Here is an 18,864-nt window from a genome sequence, read left to right as displayed (position 1 = left end):
AAAGATTATGGAATTGATGGCACACTCATGGGGGTTTACTTAACTCATGGGAAGGAGCCTAATAGCGGAAGCTTCAGTCTGTCACAGAGCAAGAAAGATGAAACGATTCAAATAAATATGGAACGAATATAGAAAATAATTTCCTCTTTTTTTTATTTTTTTTTAGTGTTACCCCCATATAAAAAATGATGTTGCAGATGCACGTGATGTTAATAATAGAGCAGATGTACCTTTAACTTCTGGAACTTGTTATTACCATAAAATGCTATTTTTGATTAGTCAGACACTGTCAGACACTTAATTTCTCATTTGTCAAATGTGTTTTCCCATAACAAGTCTTTCAATGTACACATTCAGTCAGAAAATTGAGTTGCTGTATACCACTGAGTACTAATCCAGTTGGAAATGGGGGTAAAATAGTCAATGAATTATTACTTATCTGATTATGTAGTAAATATAGACACTTTATTCATTTTGTACATAAAAAACTACTGTTGTGGGCAAAACTGTTTTGTTTACAACTAGTTGACAACTGTTCACAGTGTAAACTCCTAGTTTTAAGCTTGATTGCTAAAAGCGCTTCAAGCCTCTACTTGGATGATTTATGTTCCAATCAGGAATCTCACTTTTTTATTGTTTTTTCAAAGTACTGCCTCTCACAGAACCTTACTTGACTGAGTATTTCTAGTTTGGATTTGGCATGTTTAAAGATTCATGGCAGCTCATTCGAGAGATAAATTCTACATTGCTTCCTCTCGCCATCTGTTGACTTTGTTGGTGTAAGCCTATATGTTCAAAATCAGAAAACACATTGCACTCATCAGTGGTTGTTTTGTGTTTTCTGCCACCAACAGTATAAATTGCTGTAGAATTTCAATTGTCATTAAAGTTTTTGTCTCTTCCTTTCTTAAGTTCCTTCCACCAGACAAATGGCTTTTGTCATTGCAATTGGTGTATGTCTCTATATTATGTGGGGACGATTGCTGAAAATGGCCAGAGTAGAAGAAACATCCTTGACTGTTTTCATGTAAACATCCCACAAATAATTGCTTATATATTTAAGTGTTACTGTTCAGTGAATGTTTGACTAATGACATGAAATGTTCGGCCTTGTTCCATGAAACATGCAGGACATTTTTTCAACTTTTGTGTTAATAGCAGGAGATTGCCTGTCAATCATTCCAACTCAAATATGAAACGTTTTTCCTTAAGTAAAAATATTTTTCGAAGCCCTACTCCTGTTTTATTTGCCTTGCTTAAGTGTACAAAACTCCTCCTCTCTCTCTGGCAGCCGGTTTTAGTGGTGGTAAATCTCCATACATATTTCACAGCCCTCCATCTCTGGTCTGAGATTGAATAAAAAAGCACCTTCTCACTTTTCAGAGAATCGCCTCTGGCTGTTTACTGTGTAGGTTGTGCAGTTGGATAGGGGTTTTAAAAATGAATTTGAGGACTGGCCAAAGGTAATGTTGGCCCATGTTGCCTGAGAAATAAATTAGCTTTTTACTGTATTGCAGTCCCACAACTGATAGCCTTGGAGCTTGACATTTTATTCATTATTTATATTTATTTTATTAAATGAAATAAAAACATTTAAGAATACATCTCACTGAACCCTTTTAACTAATCAGAGAATTTATTTTTGCTTCATTAGAAAGTTTGGAGCTTCTGAAATATTGTAATTAAACAAGGGTGCCTACCTGAAGTGCTGGTGTAGAGTTTGCTGCAGCGTTGCAGAACACAACAAAACAGGGAGAGGAGTGGATTTGAATCTCATGCTAGTGGTAGCTTAAGTTGCATATTGTATCTTTAAATCTGTCCCTATTCACTGTGTTTAAGGCCATTTCTCATATTGAATGCTCTTGTCCAATTAATGTTACGGTGGCATTTTGATTCCCATTCATTTGTAGTGTCACAAAATCACAACATCCGTGTTACTTAGCAACTTGTTTTTTGTTCTCCATGTCCAAACTCACTTCCTGTGCAGATCAGACATTGAGTGAGGTAATGCCTGTGTTTAGAATTTGCAGCATTACATATTTCTGTTTTATTTAAACATACATTGCAGCTGGTAGTGCAGCATTGTTAACTTGTGATGTTAATTTGAACATGATTGATTTTTCAGTCCTAGTTTAATGTAATACATTTGTTAAAGAGGCTTTGGTTTTGCTTGTGAGATTTGATTAGCAGTGACATCCCAAAGTCACAGTTTAATTGGCATATTTTGTTACATGTGCTGACAAAATGGTGAAGTATATGTTGATTATTATTATTTTTTATTTACTACCAAAAACAATTTGGGGAGGTAGCATACTTTATTGCAAAAAATGAATTGAACTGTCACATTCTTATTGTTATTAGTAACTTGTGTTTTTTGTGTTTGCTATGTTATTTATTATTATTTGTCTTTAAATCTGTCTTTTTTTTTAAATTGTCCATGGAAATACAGTGAGGGAAAAAATTATTTGAACCCCAGCTGATTTTGTAAGTTTGCCCACTAACAAAGAAATGATCAGTCTATAATTTCCATGGTATGTGTATTTGAACAGTGAGACACAACAATGACAAAAAAAAAATCCAGAAAAATGCGTTTCAAAAAGAGTTATAAATTAATTTGCATTTCCACGAAGGAAAGAAGTATTTGATCCCTTCGAAAAACGTGCTTTAGTACTTGGTGGCAAAACCTTTGTTGGCAATCACAGAGGTCAGCCGTTTCTTGTAGTTGGCCACAAGGTTTGCACACATCTCAGGGGGGATTTTGGCCCACTCCTCTTTGCAGATCCTCTCCAATGTTTGGCAACTCGAACCTTCAGCTCCCTCCACAGATTTTCTATGGGATTAAGGTCTGGAGACTGACTAGGCCACTCCATGACCTTAATATGCTTCTTCTTGAGCCAGTCATTTGTTGCCTTAGCCGTGTGTTTTGGATCATTGTCATGCTGGAGTACCCAACCACGACCCTTTTCAATGCCCTGACTGAGGGAAGGAGGTTCTCACCCAACATTTGACGGTACATGGCCCCATCCATCCTCCCTTTGATGCGGTGCAATTGTCCTGTCCCCTTGGCAGAAAAAACACCCCCAAAGCATAATGTTTCCACCTCCATATTTGACAGTGGGGATGGTGTTTTTGGAGTCATAGGCAGCCTTCCTCCTCCTCCAAACACAGCGAGTTGAGTTGATGCCAAAGAGCTCGATTTTGGTCTTATCTGACCACAACACTTTCACCCAGTCTTCCTCTGAATCAGTCAGATGTTCAGTGGCAAACTTCAAACGGGCCTGTAGATGGGCTTTCTTGAGCAGGGGGACCTTGCGGGCACAGCAGGATTTCAGTCCTTCACGGCGTAGTGTGTTACCAACTGTTTTTTTGGTGACTATGGTCCCAGCTGCCTTGAGATCATTGACAAGTTCCTCCCGAGTGGTTCTTGGCTGATTCCTCACCGTTCTCATTATCATTGAAACTCCACGAGGTGAGATCTTGCATGGAGCTCCAGACCAAGGGAGATTGGCAGTTAATTTATGTTTCTTCCATTTGCGAATAATTGCACCAACTGTTGTCACCTTCTCACCCAGCTGCTTGGCGATGGTCTTGTAGCCCATTCCAGCCTTGTGTAGGTCCACAATCTTGTCCCTGACATCCTTGGAAAGCTCTTTGGTCTTGGCCATGGTGAAGAGTTTGGAATCTGGATTGATTGATTGCTTCTAATGTCCATGGAAATATGTTTATTCCTATTAATAATAATAATAATAATAATAATAATAATAATAATAATAATAATAATAATACTTATTTTCTGAACATCCAACCAAGTCTTTTCACTTCATGTAAATCATTTTTATGGCAGAGGGCTAATTTCAGAACAAAGCCTTGTTCTTAAATGTACATAAATTTAAGTGGTGATGTTTGTTCCTTAAATAACAATGGGCATACACTGTTTAAATGCTGCTTTGGTACTCTCGCAAGTCCTAATGAGTTTCAATGGGTAATGTGCAAGAGCAGCCACAGGGTGAGGTGCAGAATGGTGCGTTAGTCATTCTGAGTGGGACTCATACTTCTGGCAAGTGAGCAAAGCTGACACTTCCCTTCCCTTTGAGTTGGCACGAGGTGTCTCACTGCTCCTCAACAGAAACCAACAAAGGCCTCATAGACGCCAATAACTAAGAGACATCAAATGTTGTCTCGTCGTGTGGAGAGAATGTGTAAATATATCTTCAAATGTGTCCTCGTGTGTTGTTTTCTCCCAGTCTCTTTCTTTCTCTCTCCCCCTCTTCCCCCATTGCGGGGGAGTTAGGTTGTTGTCATGAAGCGCTGTTCCTCTGTCTGCTGATCAATATGTTGCTGTTTTTTTTTCTCTTTCAGAGGAGAAGACACAGCTGGTTCTAAATGTCGACAAACAGCTTGAAGAAGTCAGAGAGTTGGTATGTCTTTGATCAGTAATTTTCTCCTCTACCCATTTTCTAAATAATGAATTTGTGGAAACGGGGAGGGGACAATTTTCACTGGCATCAGACAACAGCACTTGTATTATCCTGGTGGTGACATGACATGCAGACACACACTCTTCACGTGGTGGAATAGAGGCTTCCTCCTCACATGATTACTTTCCAGTAATCTGCTTTTAAGTGACACCCCTGTGACACATTTCAAGCCATTATCTTGGGGTGGGAGTCTTCATGTTGCTGTTTAGAAATGAGCAAAGTCACCTGACAGAGACAAATTGTTGTTGCAGTTGTCTTGTTATGTCACAGTGATTAGATTTCTCCATATCTGCCACAGAGAGACCTGTCTAGCCATGCATCAAATGTACTTTTACGTCGTTCACTGTGGCATTGTCGGGCCCGTGCATGTCTCTGAAATGAAGCGGCCTTCATTTTTGATTGTGTATTTATTTACAGAACAGCCTTCCTCTGTCAAAACTTTTTTATCACAGTTAAGTGACGTGAGCGAGAGGCATTTTCTTTTTACTTTCAGCACTGGAAGATCTTAAAGTTAATGCAGCTGAAGTTACTATTTCACAAAGTTTAAGTTGTCACAAGTTCTTTCTTGAGCACATTTGTCACAGAGAATAACCTTTTTTGAGACTTGCAACATTTACAAAATATGTAGATGGTAAAAGAAATATGATCATTAAAGAATAGCAAGGCCTAGATTTTTTTAGCATCTGTCCAAATGTGCTATAAATTGACTGAGTAAAAAATTTACATTTTACCATGTTGTTTTTTTAATATATTAATGTACATGACAACTTTAAACCTTTGCTTTTTGTAGTTTTATATTTGTGATAGTTTTATAGTTGTAAAAATTGAAAAGTAAGTGTTATCCAGTAAAAAGTGTTTGTTAAAGTAACTGGATTTACTGTGTTTTAGCTGGAGCAGATGGACCTGGAGGTCCGTGAGATCCCTGTCCAGAGTCGCGCCATGTACAACAGCAGACTGAAAAGCTACAAGCAGGAGATGGAGAAGCTCGAGAAAGATTTTGTAAGTACTTCAATACTTGCTTTTGTTAGTGCTCATGTAAACATAGTTATAATTCATAGAACACTGACATTTTGTAGATTTTTAAGTACATAATACAACATGCCATAACACAACATACCATACTGGTTTAAGCCTATAGAAATTCCTAGGGTAATAATTGTGCAGTAAAAAAAGGCACATACTTTTTTTCTGTTTAAAAATGACATATTTTTTAAATGTGACAACAAATGAATAAACGGGTATTTCGCACTTTTCCACCCCAACCATCACATCATGGCCTGCACGCTTTCAGTTGTGCATTATGTGATTGAAAGTTTAGATGTCATCTAAATGCAAACCACATATGATTATGGATACATATGTTAAATGTAGGTGTTTATGTACTGCAATAAAGGAATCTTGTATAGAATTTATTACAGAAATAGGCCAAAGCCAAAAATATCAATGGCAAATCGAATTCAGTTTGTAAACACATTCATGTATAAGGTGACTGGGTGGCATGTTTCTTAATTTCTTTGCCACTAACCTAATAATATAATCAATTGTAATGTAATAACTTATTATTACCGCCGACGAAAATGTATTATGTGTTCACCAGTTTTATACATTATGTTGTAAAAATGTGGTATCTTGGGATGGGCCAGATGTTTACCTTGGCACAGTATTTCAATAATCTAACATTACTGGTAAATCATTACATTATCAGCTTTTATTAGATTGTTTATGTTATACAAAGTTATTATACTATGTTTTTCTAGCAGTTCTTGTTGATGACTAATTATCTAAGCTGAGATGCACAAAGCAGCCTAAAATCATGCTTGTCCCCTACTGTTGTTCACTCTGGGAATTTTTTTTTTTTTGTGTGCAGTACTCTGTATATGCCATATGTACTGCTCTATGTTCCTCCCAAACAATTTAATGTTAGTTCCATATGTCTACAAAACATTTTTTAGTAGTTATGTGAAGTGTCAAGGTGCTTTTTGACAAACTTCTGTTTTTTTTTTTTTTTACTTCTTCTTTTGGGGAGCAGAGACTTCCTGGTTGCATGAACTGTGCACAACAATTTATGCATGGTAGACTCGTGAACAGAGATGTTTACTATCTCCAGTGATTAAGCCTACAGCTGCTACTATGCTCTGACCTTCTTTTTTCCTCATTGACTTTCTGCATTATGTCTTTGGAGACATCTTAGCTGGTGAGTACTTCCAAGGAGAGTAGCCCTTGTCTCTTTTTATGTCTCAAATTTTTCCTTACTCTGGACTGGTGAAATTCTAAACTCTACTCTTATTATCTTGAATTCTTGATAAACAGTCTTAACTTTTTTCTCAACTTATAGTTTACATCAGTAACTACTAAATATTTGATTTTAGATAGTAGATAAAGTTGTTTTTTTTTTTTTTTGGAAAGTGAAAAGCTTTGCACTCTCCAATCTTATTTTATTTAATCCTAGTTTGCCAACTCCTGCCTCCAACAACTCCTTCCTAACTTCATATTTGTTGCTGTCATTAGCCGTTTGAGTTTACATACTTTTAACCCGCACTGTGAAATTTTGAATGATGAGATCAAATATGGACAAGAACAGTACAATCATTCATGTGTCATTAATTAAAATCATTTATTGTGAACTTAATTTTAAGTAAAACAATCTGACCGTATTTTAAGAAATGTATACATAAATGCAGGTAATTCCAAAGGGTTCACTTACTTTGTGTAGCCAAAGTAGTAGTTGAAAGTTGAGACTTTCAGAAATCCTTTGTGGTCTATATGTGCATTCATTGTTTGCACCCTCAACCAATTTCTCTCTCTCACACATAAACAGTTCTACACTGAAGCTCAGTGGTAGATCCACTGAGGTTAATTCAGGGTTTGTATTTGAACTTGCAAGTGATGCCTGTTGAGAGCTGGTTGTGTATGTTTGTGTAGTTGTTGCTGCAGAATCTGGCCTTGTTTAGTAATTCATAAATCACTGTATGCCTTGACTTGATCTCTAGCCTCTATCAAAGCTTAATGAACAACCTAGTCTTGTGGGTCACTTGCTTTAAGTCCAAATTGTTGCCTGCTAATATTGCTCAGTTATTTCACTGAGCCAATATTTAGAAATGAGAAATTATCCAGTGCAAACAAATCTGTTCCTTCTTGTTGTTTTTTATGTGTAATTCATATGCCCATATGTCCAAATTCAGGTCTTTACAATGCAAAAATGTGTATTTTTTAATGATTGATGTATTTGTTCTCTTGTCTGTTATTGTTTTTCTCTTGTCAGTTTTGTTGTGCTGGAGCTCACAACATGATAATAAACCCATAGTGTAAATACAACTGACCTTGAGCTCGAGAGGAGACTAGCCCTTCTACGAATCAAATAAAAGAATCCCACAACACAAAATAAATCCACAAACACTAAATAGTTTGGACAAACAAAAACTGAATTGGATGTTTAAGACCTTTTAAATAAATTCACGAAAGACTGACACGGGAGTCGCTGGTTTTTAACTAAATGTGGTTTTCGCAAAACAATCAACAAACTTTTAATAATTTAAAATAAATCGAAGGCATCTTCACAAAACTTTTTCTTTCATTAAAATATTTATTAATGATAGAAGTTGGAAAGTAATGGCAAAACAAAGTGTTCTATGCATGTTTTGAAAATCTAAGTCTTTAAAGTAAAGAGTTTAGTTATTTCAATTATGAAAACTCATCTGTATCATACTGTGTGCCTTTTATTATCTTATGCTTATAGTTCACTCCAAACATTAACTTCAACATTTGCTTAAGATCTAATATAATTTCTCACAATATGCTTCTTAAAATCTGTATTAAATAAAATTTAGAAATATAACATTTTCCTCTGCATCTAGCTCTCGTCCAAATGCAGAACAAACAAGCAGACATGCATAAACAACCACTTTGGATGAAGATATCATGTGCTAGTGATCTGTGAGCACACCACTGAGATGTGCTAACTGAGATCACAGAGGAGATCTTCATGCCAAGACAGTTTGCTTTCCTCACCATGGGCATTTAATTGGCTGACGATTAATCTTTAACTTTTCTTCTCCCCACACTTACCGTGCTTAATCATCAAGCAGTTAATACCTGCTGTGGGTAATATTGGGGCTAATTTTCATTACTTTTATTTTTAGGCTGGTCTTAAGGGCATATGTGGGGAAAATGTGGTAAAAAGTTAACGTTCCTGGCCCTTTTTTTTTAAAGTAAACCAAAGTGTATAAACAGAACATGATAACATCTAAATTCTTATTTTTCTAATACTTATAATTGTACAGTATATTGAAATGTTGAAGAGATAGCAGCAGTCAGATAACCCTATATAAAGGATAAACTGTGGTAGTAAATTTCACGTTCACACCTCTGTGTGTGGTGTGGTCTGACCAGTAATCAGGATCACCCACCTCGTCCAGTAACACCTAGTATATCTGGTTTCCTGTAAATCTGATGCAAGTGTTCTGAAGGCAAGAACTCACCCCTCGCAACCCCCTCAGATGTGCCAAATGCTATAGCCAAGCTCAGCCTCTCGCTTCCTGCAGGCCTAGGGACATGACACTCCGCTCGAAAAGGCATCTAGTGGAAAAAAGGCAATCTCCTTTCTTTTTAATGTAAAAAGCTCTGGCTTTGTTGTGCCTTCCGTGGATATCAAGGCCTTTCCACCTCCTCACTACCCAATCTCCCCCACACCACACCCCCTACTGGCCTCCCACGGGTGTCTCCCCCCTTAACCTGCTCTCTCATCCTCCTGTTCACCCGTGGTTTGAAGTCTTCCTACCACCGGTGTGCCAGCTTGAGAGCTCATTCTTGCTCCTTTCCAGGCAGGGCCCAAGTCGACCTCAGTAACCCAGCCATTTCATCCAGGAAGACAACTTATCAAACGGGCATCCCAGAGGTTTATATATGAGATGTAGCTTTGTTGCCCTGGCTGACGGCTTCATTGCGATAATAGACGGGACAGTGGGGGTCTTAAAGGTGCTGGGCCATGACAAACAAGCATTGTGGAAGCCAAAGGAGATGCCAGTCTGAGCAAATGAAGTGTAAGTAAGCGTGTGAAGAAAGAAAAAATTAAAGGAAAGACAATGAAAATCCCATTTGATGAAGAAGGCTTGTTCAAGTCAGGGGAAGCAGAATAGCATGGCTCTTAACAGTGGCTTTGATCATGCAAAGAAGAGCCTAATGTAAGCTTAATTTAATTAAATTTATCAGGTAAACAGAGCCACCGTCTTCAAAGGCCCACGTTTGGTCTGTCCCATTTGCGAAGGCGGGGGTCCTCAGATGTCTGCTGTTTTGCACAAGACACAATCCAGTTTTGAGCATGTGCTAATTGTAAATATATGATGCCTCTGAGATTGACATGGTGACATGTCAGCCATAAGCCGTCGTACTGTAACACAACGTTAGCTCAAAGACTTAGAGTTCATCTTTTCTAGTCATGGAAAACTCATGGTTGGTGGTGTTTTCTGTGTTGTCAGTCCATATTTGACTATCAAAGCCTCCATCTTGCCCCTTTTCAAAGGTTTTTAGGTTGTTAGATCTGTGGTCAAAAGTGTTCCATTAGGAAGAAGTGGCAGGAAGGTTTTCAGTCTAAGGGATTTTAAATGAAATGTGGAACTCAAACAAAATGTCATATAAAGTACAAAAATAATCAGCACCTATTTTATAATCAATAGTTTCTCATTTCCAAAGAAAAATTCCAATCTTTTCTTAGTTCCCAGCTGGCATTGAAGTTTGGCTTCTCGTATTTGTATCTGGTATTATATTAAACACCTTTGAATTATTATTATTATTACTTATTATTTTGTAGTGCTACTTTAACAAAATAATGAATGTGGCTTTAGGAAAGTGTAATAGGCATGTTTCACTATTTAAACCATTGTTTCATGAACAGTAAATGAAGAAAATGATGGCTGATGAATCAATAATGAAAATAAATTACAACTTTAATATCATTTTGTCATTGGTTAAAAAATAAATATCTTTATCCAACCTTGCAGCTTGTTATAATAGACTAGTAAATTTTGATAAGAGATGTTTGTCACATATCTAAAGGGCACACCTTTGACTCTCCATTAGTCAACCAAAGTTTAACTTTTTTTTCTTATTTTTTAAATCTGCACTGTTTGGCAGTGTCTTAATTATATTTAACGTACGTTAAACGTGTATGTTGGGTATGTTGCCTTTTTGGTGTGGTTGTTAACCTCTTCTTGCAGCAGATGGCGGTATTGCTCTAAGAATTTTCTCTTTCTTAAGGGACACCACAAGGACAATTTTGGGCACATTTACCAATTACACTGCCTTTCTGATGTAAGAGTGTGCTTGCTATGATAAAACCTCCTACTTATTACTATGCGTGACCTCAGCCTTCATGCTGTGTAATAAAGATTGAAAATAATGTTACCAAAATGTCGTTATGGGCAAAACCTATTTAAGACAAAGTGGTTTGCAGTAGCCTGACAGTCCAACTTTATGCTTTTTGCCTCTGCCTTGTAATATTCTGAAAGTTGATTGGAGAACCAAAAACAAAATATGAATGAAATGGAGTCTTCAGGAAGATGGAATGGCTTAAAAATTATATTGTAAACATCTCTTAGTATAAAGTCTCTTATCTAATCTCCTCATTAATCTTTCTGACGTGAATCAGTGCTTCTGACATTTCACCTCCGAATGTTGTGTTTAAGTAGGCGAATTTACGTTTAGCCCAAATGTTAGAAGCTTTGTGTTCAAGGATCTCTGACTCTGACTCGTCTAATTGGTATTTATTAGATATCCAGCTTTGAAGATTTTATTGTTAAAGTTTTACTTGTAAATTTGTCAAAACTGTTGTAGCATTCTGTATTCAGTTTAATCGAGGACTGTGAAGACTATACAGTATTAGTCAAACAGCATTTCTTTTGAAACATTTATCTTGATCTTGAGTTTTTATATGACATTTGTTAATATGCTGTTAATGCTGATTATTACACGATGTGAAAAATGTGATACGGTCATTAGCCTAGATTCACCTTCTTCTGAAGAGGCCTATACAGTAAGGTTTAAAATATGTTATTGATAAATGATTTTCTTCTCTTGTACTCTAGTTCATTTACTCTATTATGGATTTTGTAACGGTTGTTACTGCTTGTTTCTTATTTTTAGATATTAAATAATGAAGATACAGCTATCACTTCAAAATTTTCTATTAGGGTATTGTTTGGAGTTACAATCATGGTCAGGTAGGATGTCTGGCCTGCCTTTTCCTTTAATAAAAATCTTTAGATGGAATGCCTCCTAGTGTCCACCCAGGGAGATAATTAATGTGTTTCCAAAGAGTCAGCCAACCTTGAAACATTGAACAGTTTATTTGCCAGGTACACCTAGGTGAATGGAATGAAAAAGCTGTTTCTACTGATTGCAATTTTTATTTCTCTTTTATTTACCCACATATATCATTGTCTTAAGTGTATCGAGAGATAACTTGAAACGTAGCTTTCAGATGGGGCAAACACTGAGTGCTGTATTTAATGAACTGGACCTTTTAAGCAGTGGTTTGATTGTAATGTGGAAATACAAATAAGATCAGTTAATGATCATACTGGATGTGTACCAAATAGGAGTGAACCTCAGATGAGGCTAAAGCTAATTATTGTATTTCAAGCATTGTATTTGTTGTGGTTTCCTATTCCTATCAGAATAAATTGACTCATTGTAGACTAGTAAATAAATGACTTGTAACTGTACCACGCACACTGATCAGCTGCATGTTTGAGTTGCTAGAATAAAATTTGTTTCTATTTAAGTTCCTGTTTCTAAACTATAATCAGAACTTTCAAAAGTTGCCATTGGACTGAGGGTCCTCCATGATCAGTCCGTCATAGTGAATAAATTAACATTTTTCAATGTTTTTTTGAAATGCCTTCTAAAATACACTTTTTATTTTCTCTATGGGATTGCTTTCTGCTCTAGGTTAGAGTTTACGACAGTTTGAACCGTTATTCAATCCTCATTCAAAACATACTTTTTGTATCTAAGTTGTAGAAGAACATCCCCAGAATATAACCAAGCAAAAAAGATAAAGATGAGCATGCTCAGTTATTTATTGCACAAATGTTCACGTTGAAGTAGTCATGGGCAAGTCAAGGTTGTGGAGACTATCCAACTTGAGCTGATAGTGGACATAAACTCAATTAACAGGCTAAAAAGAGAAATAACAGTCTGCAAAGTCATAAATAAGAAAGTTGCGTATTTGTCTTAAGATGCTTTAACATGATCTTTTTATTACTGAAACTGATAATTATGTTGAGATTAAATTTTTATTGTGACTACTGTACTTCCTGTACTAACCACCCTAGTTGTGCTCATAAATTAGCCCTGTTGTAATCCATCTTGAAGGGTTCTTGTTTTTTGCCCCCTGTCCTTGTTATGGTGACTTCTGCAAGTAACAACATGACAGACCAACATTAGTTGGATGTTAGACACTTTAAATCGCATTAGGTTGCCTTGGCTTACTTGTTCTTATTAAACACTGAGGAGTAAAGGCAGATTGACTCTTTTCATGGTTTGTTGCTTAACCACCCATCAATGACACCAAAGTCCAATCACTCATAACCAGTTATAAAAGAACTTCCTCAGTTGACAGGGATTTTCCCTATATATATCCTCTGTGCTGATTGCAGATTTAAGATGTAAACAAATAGATCTTCTTCTCTTCTTATGAATTGTGACTTTCATTTGGAAGTTGTTGTGCACAGTATGTCTTCCTCAAGCCCTTTGTGGATTTGTGGCATTGGAGGCTTTTCCATGTCCTCTTTATGGACACAGAGATGGGCTTCACTTGCGGATTAGTCACTCATGTTGAAACAATGTTTGCAGGTTTGATGGTGTAGTGGGATCTGGGGGTCAAATGTGGGCTGAAGGACAGTGTCACAAGAAGGATAAAAAAATGTGTTGTCCACAAGTTCCACCTTTGTATTTGATTATATGGAAAAAAAATGCAACGAGTTCCAAAAACCAGAATGCCATATGTGCAGTAGTATGTTTGTTGTTTTTGATACTTTTTTGTGATTAATATTTTGCATGTTTAAATTATAAGACAGACTGATTTGGAACCAGCTGAACTGTAACTCGCTGGTTGTTTTTGTAAAGATGAATATTGGAAATGGAATCTAGCATTTCTACACAGTGAATAATGATTAAAGTATTTGTAGGAATCATTTTTATTTTTCTGATGTTTGGTGGGTCTGTCTTTCAAGCTGAAAATGCTTCTTTTTGGCTAAGTATGGGTGGCCACCCCATGGCTGTAACAGCACGACAATGCTGTCAACTACATGTGATGACAGATAATTATTAGTGGCTCTTCAGACTTATTTTGCAATGTTACTATTCTCTAGTATATTTGATGTTAACAATTGAAAGCTCTTATGCAAGCTATTAGCAGAAAGATTAGAAGACATTTAGAGAATTAACCATGCAAAAAAAGAAGTACATCTTTACACTGTCGCTACTCTTATATTTACTAAACCCTATATTAAAATTAGAACCATTTTAGGAATACTGTATAGTAAGTGCTGTGATAAGCCTGCCAGGCAGAGAATTGGGAATACATTTGTGGGTAATTTGCTTCATTGTCATCCTTATGAGTTTTCCAGTCTCTAACACGATGAGTTCTTGTCAGTAGTCGACTTGCAGTACTCGCATATCCTGTAATTTGTAAGCACATCACCCCCTACTCCGTCTCTTTATGTTAACACTTGTCTGTATGGATTGGGTATCTGCATTATGCCTGGAGCACAGGTTTTGTTTGGCAGTGTGCAAATTTGGCCGTTATCCTTCCACGCGATCATTTCCTCTCTTGCTTATCTCTCCTGGCCCCTCCAAAGTCGCTGTACTTTCACACACACTGACAGCGATCAGTATAGCTTTCAGACGCTTGTCTGGCTGAGTCTGCCATGAAGCGAAGGCCCTCCCAGGTCCCCTCGCTGTCCTCAGGGCTTGTGTGATTGAGTGACTGGAGTGAGTGGGGGCCAAAGATAATAAGGGGGAAAATATAAAGACATGGGGCGATGATATGATAACACCCCATTCCTCCTCCTCCCCCTGCTCCCTCTTTTTACTCCCCTTTCCACCTCCCTTTCACTTTTCCTTCTGTTCTTCTTTCTGTCCTACCCCCGTTTCCCGTGCACCGAGCCTGTCCCACGCAGTAGTGTAAAGCAGAAGTGACATGTGACACCCACTCCCCAGTGATGTGCTGACAAGCGGGTACTAGAATAGGTGACAATGTTTTTTTGCCAGACTGGCTTAAGTATGGTGAGGGGATTCATGAAGTATTTATGAAATATATTATGAATCATTGGGTCTGTTTTTTTCCTCTGTATTTTAGGCAGTAACATTTGCTTTTTAATAAGTAAGCCTCAGTGAAGGCAAGGGTGAGGAAAGGAGTAAATAGAGGAAGAAGTCTTTACATCGCAATTTTACTGGTGTTTCTTCATAGTTAAAGCTCCATGTTTACACATGTTTTAACCCCAACTCACCCCGCCTTCACACAAGCACATACAGACACACAATTAAACTTAGTTTCTTCCTCTCATCCTAAGTGTTTCTAATGAGGGAGTGTGCCAAAAAAGAAAGGGAAAGTCTTTTTGCTCTCAGCGACCACCAATTTTGCCTTTTTTTCTTGTGTGTTTTTGAAGCCTGCAGTGGAATCTGGCTGTGGCCTTGATCAGAATTACATTGTGGAAGATGAATTAAGGGTTTTTTTCAATTATCCCAGAGGTTGGCCACCATTAGAGCATCAGCCTACTCCTGCAGTGAGACTAAACTCTTTAGTTTTGTTCCCCTCATCATCATAGAGCACTTGTTTGTTCTGCATTGTCAAGCTTTTGTACATTTTTGTCTTTGTACATTTTTATTCAGAAATGATCTGTTTCACAGAACACATTCTCTGCTTTAAGTGCTTGTATCAAGTGGCCAAAAAGTCCCAGGAGCAAAAGAAATGATGTTGCCTATTTAAAAAAACAAATTATCTTTTATATTTTCTGCATTCTTTTTCTTTTGAAAAAATACAAGCAAATTATTGTTTTGTTAATTATTCAACTCTGCTGTTTATTCCTAGTGTGTTCTTTCATTTACACATTTAAAAAAAAAAATCTGCTTAATAGGTGTAAGCAAATTCTCTTCCTCCTTTGTCATAATTTTAAAAACTATTGATATAAATTCCAGTACAAAACTTGCAGACTCCCAGGAAACTGGTTAGTGCATTGGCAAGTTCAGGAGGGCACATGTTGGAAGGGCTTTGGAAGGGGGCCTTCCTGGCCTCATCAGCATTTGAATGTGTTCTAGCTAGTGAAATAACAAAGTATACATAAATATATAGAGATAATGATCTGGCTAAGTCCCTATGTGTGCTGGTGTATTGTTATGCTAATGGGGTAGCCATTCAGCACCAACAATGGTCACATTACAAGAAAAAGCAAAGCACTGAAGGAGAGTCTTCTCTGTGTATGTCCACTGACGGACGCATACATGCACATGTTCAGCAGGCCCAACTCCTCTCCCTTTGTGTCTAGGTTTTTTTTTTTTTTTTTTTTTATATTACATTTTTCAATTTTAGATAACACTCCAAGAATAGACATCAAACAAAAATGAGTCATAAATCGAGGTCAGGAGTGAGCCTCTTTCCAAAGCAGAGAAAGGGTTAAAAGTGAAGGTATTTCTTTCTTTAAAAAAGACGGGAAAACTGATAGGAGAGAAGCTCTTCTCAGCAGAGAGTTCAGTGAACCATATGTAGGTAGCCACAGGCTAATGGGCCGGTTGGTCCCTGGCTTGCCAGGTATCCTGCAATGCACATCTTAACACCCCCTACCCCCCCCACACTCTCTCTCTCTCCTCGTCATCCTCCATCACCCACCTCTACCACCCCTCCCACCTTCACTCTGTGAAAATCCCTCCTCCACTTTCCTCTAATCTCACCTTTTTCTCTGGTGCTGACCCAGGGAGGCCCACTTTATTCCCCACTGCACGCCAGAAGCCAGCGTTGTGATCGGAGCCCGGGCCCCTGTGCCGGTTTCCCCTCTCCTCTCCTCTCTCCTTGCCCTGGCTGCTCGCCTCCCCGACGGCTCTGCTCTATTGATTTACTCCTCCAACCAATGCTGTCTGTCTCTGTTTTGCACCACTAGCACCTAGGTCCCTCATCTTTATAACCCTTCCTCTTTTCCCATTTTCTCTCTTTCCCTATCTTGGTCTTTTCTTTCTTTCTTCTTCTTTCATTTCTTACTTTGTGTCTTTTTCTTCTGTCCCCTCCTGTACAACCCTGGGCAGGGGAAGAAAACTTGACAGAACATGAGAGAAGGAGCGAAAGAGAGATGGAAGGATGGGGGTGTGGGAGAGGAAACAGGGCCTTTGATTTTTCATTAGAAGCACGTCCATATTTTAATATTGGGTTTAATCGGGCCCTCATGCCTTAAAGAAATAACCATTGAGAGATGATCCCTCGGCCTTCAAAAAGTATATGGCGCTTCTTCAATCAAAGCCCTCCTCGACTTTGCTCTTTTGTTTGGAGTTCACCCCCCCCCCCCGTTTTCTCTTGCCGTCTCTCGGCCTCTCACTTTGTGGGTACAGTCGTTAGGCTTATTGACTGATCTCAGCTGTACTTAGCAATAGAAATTACTTTGACAGGGAAATACACCACTGGTATCACAGAGGTACAAGCATGAAAGACCCCCATCAGTATAGTGTACTGTTCCTGTGGCAAATGGCTAGATGTTACCCCCCAGAGATAAAATCTTGTTTACCTGCAGTATAATAAAAAAAGAATGGATAGGCTCAGCAATAAATAGGAATAGAATATAATTTTTTTCTTTTCCTATTAAACTAAGATTTTTTTTCACATAAGATCTGAAGCTCAACACTGTGTCACCTCAAAAGAAAAGTCTCCTCACAACATACCTGTTTAGATATGTCACAAGCTCATTTATTACCTTTCTGGGGTTGATCATTCACATTTAGTTATGTTTTCGACAACTGCTTCGGTGAGGCTCCCTCAGGTTTTCCATGGAAGTGAAACACAATGCAGTGTACATAGAAGCCACCAAAGCATCAACCTGTGAGCTAATGAGAGGCCCCATGCTGTTATCTAAGGCTTCTGCTTCTCCTCCACTGCTGCACTTCTATTAGGGGAGAGAACACACACACCGGGCTACCCTTCACATATGTTGTGCATGTATATTCTCTGAAGGAGGTTTCGCCTGGATGTAAAGGCTCGTAGAAGCCTCCGTCATACATACAGTAGCCCCTGTGTGCGTCTATGCACTCCAAAGTGCACAACGTGCTGAAGCGAAGGATTCGATGGCACCAAAGACCAAAGTAAAACAAAGGCACAAATGACACCCTCCTGTGACAATCCCGATTGTAGCTGCTTCCCTGTGTCAGATAATATATCAAATCCATTAAAAAAAGAGCACTTACTTAATTGAACAACCCCTCCCAATTTGTTTATGTTAAAGGACAGTTGAAGATAGTAGGAAACAATTTGTTTGTGTGTTTTACTTTGTGTTGGCTGCATGCAAGCATATGTGTATTAAACCCCTGCCAAGCAGAGATGCATTATTTAAGATGCTGTTGTGATACTTGTGCCTGCTTAAAGGTCTCAGCTTCCTTTTAACACCATGCCGCATCAGTCCACCTCTGCCCCCACTTGTGGGGGGGAACCAGAGTGCGACCTGCTGGCACTGGTCCACACAACACCTGGGAAAATATCACAGCAGGGGGAGGAAAGGAAGTGATACAGATAACCTTTGAGTTTAGCTCACATTATTGTGAACACAGAGCCATTTCACTAGTCCACTTTATTGTCATTTCACTGCTGACTTTAGACTGTTCTTCATTTTTTTTATATTTGCCATCATTTTATTTGTGTGCACCTAAACGTTTCTTTTACTGTGGCGGTTTTGATATGTTTCGACATTCATAGAGCAACTATGACAGTTAGGAAAATAAAAAGTTGAATGCCAGTTTCAGCGAAGTACATGAAGCTGGACATAAGAGCCTCAGTCTAAATTTGGAAATGCCCAGCTGCTCTCCTACTGGTGAAAAAGCCTGTAATGGAACGTAGAATTGTAAATTGAATGTGGTTAATTACTCTTCATGCTATGCCACCAGCCATGTGTACACAGCGAAAAGGAAAGGCTTGGGAAAGTGGAGAGAAAAAGCGTCTGCAGAAGAACTTCAGGGCCCCTCATTACACTCTGCCCCTGGGTATTTTTATGCCTTTTATTTCCCATCTAATGAACTGTTTACATTTTTCAGCTTTCCAGGCGCCGCAATTATTTGTGCTTGTCCTTGTCACTCGTTGCACTGGGCAAAAAGCAAGGAGGAGAGTTGGAGGGCATTGAAATGTGTACATAACTCTCAA

The 18,864-nt window shown here is 38.2% G+C and overlaps 1 protein-coding gene across 2 annotated transcripts in view; it reads left to right on the top strand.

Annotated features, from left to right (window-relative positions):
- vti1a (vesicle transport through interaction with t-SNAREs 1A) overlaps positions 1-18,864 on the top strand; it is a 106,105-nt gene that overhangs the window by 1,347 nt on the left and 85,894 nt on the right. For both annotated transcript variants that reach the window (XM_026351265.1, XM_026351266.1), the window contains exons 2-3: positions 4,360-4,418; positions 5,367-5,477. In XM_026351265.1, coding sequence (XP_026207050.1) covers positions 4,360-4,418; positions 5,367-5,477 — 170 coding nt within the window. The remainder of the gene's footprint in view (positions 1-4,359; positions 4,419-5,366; positions 5,478-18,864) is intronic.

The sequence above is a fragment of the Anabas testudineus genome, chromosome 19, assembly GCF_900324465.2.
Source record: "Anabas testudineus chromosome 19, fAnaTes1.2, whole genome shotgun sequence".
NCBI lineage: Eukaryota > Metazoa > Chordata > Actinopteri > Anabantiformes > Anabantidae > Anabas > Anabas testudineus.
Note: the sequence above shows the minus strand (reverse complement) of the source record. Positions and strands in the feature narration are given on the sequence as shown.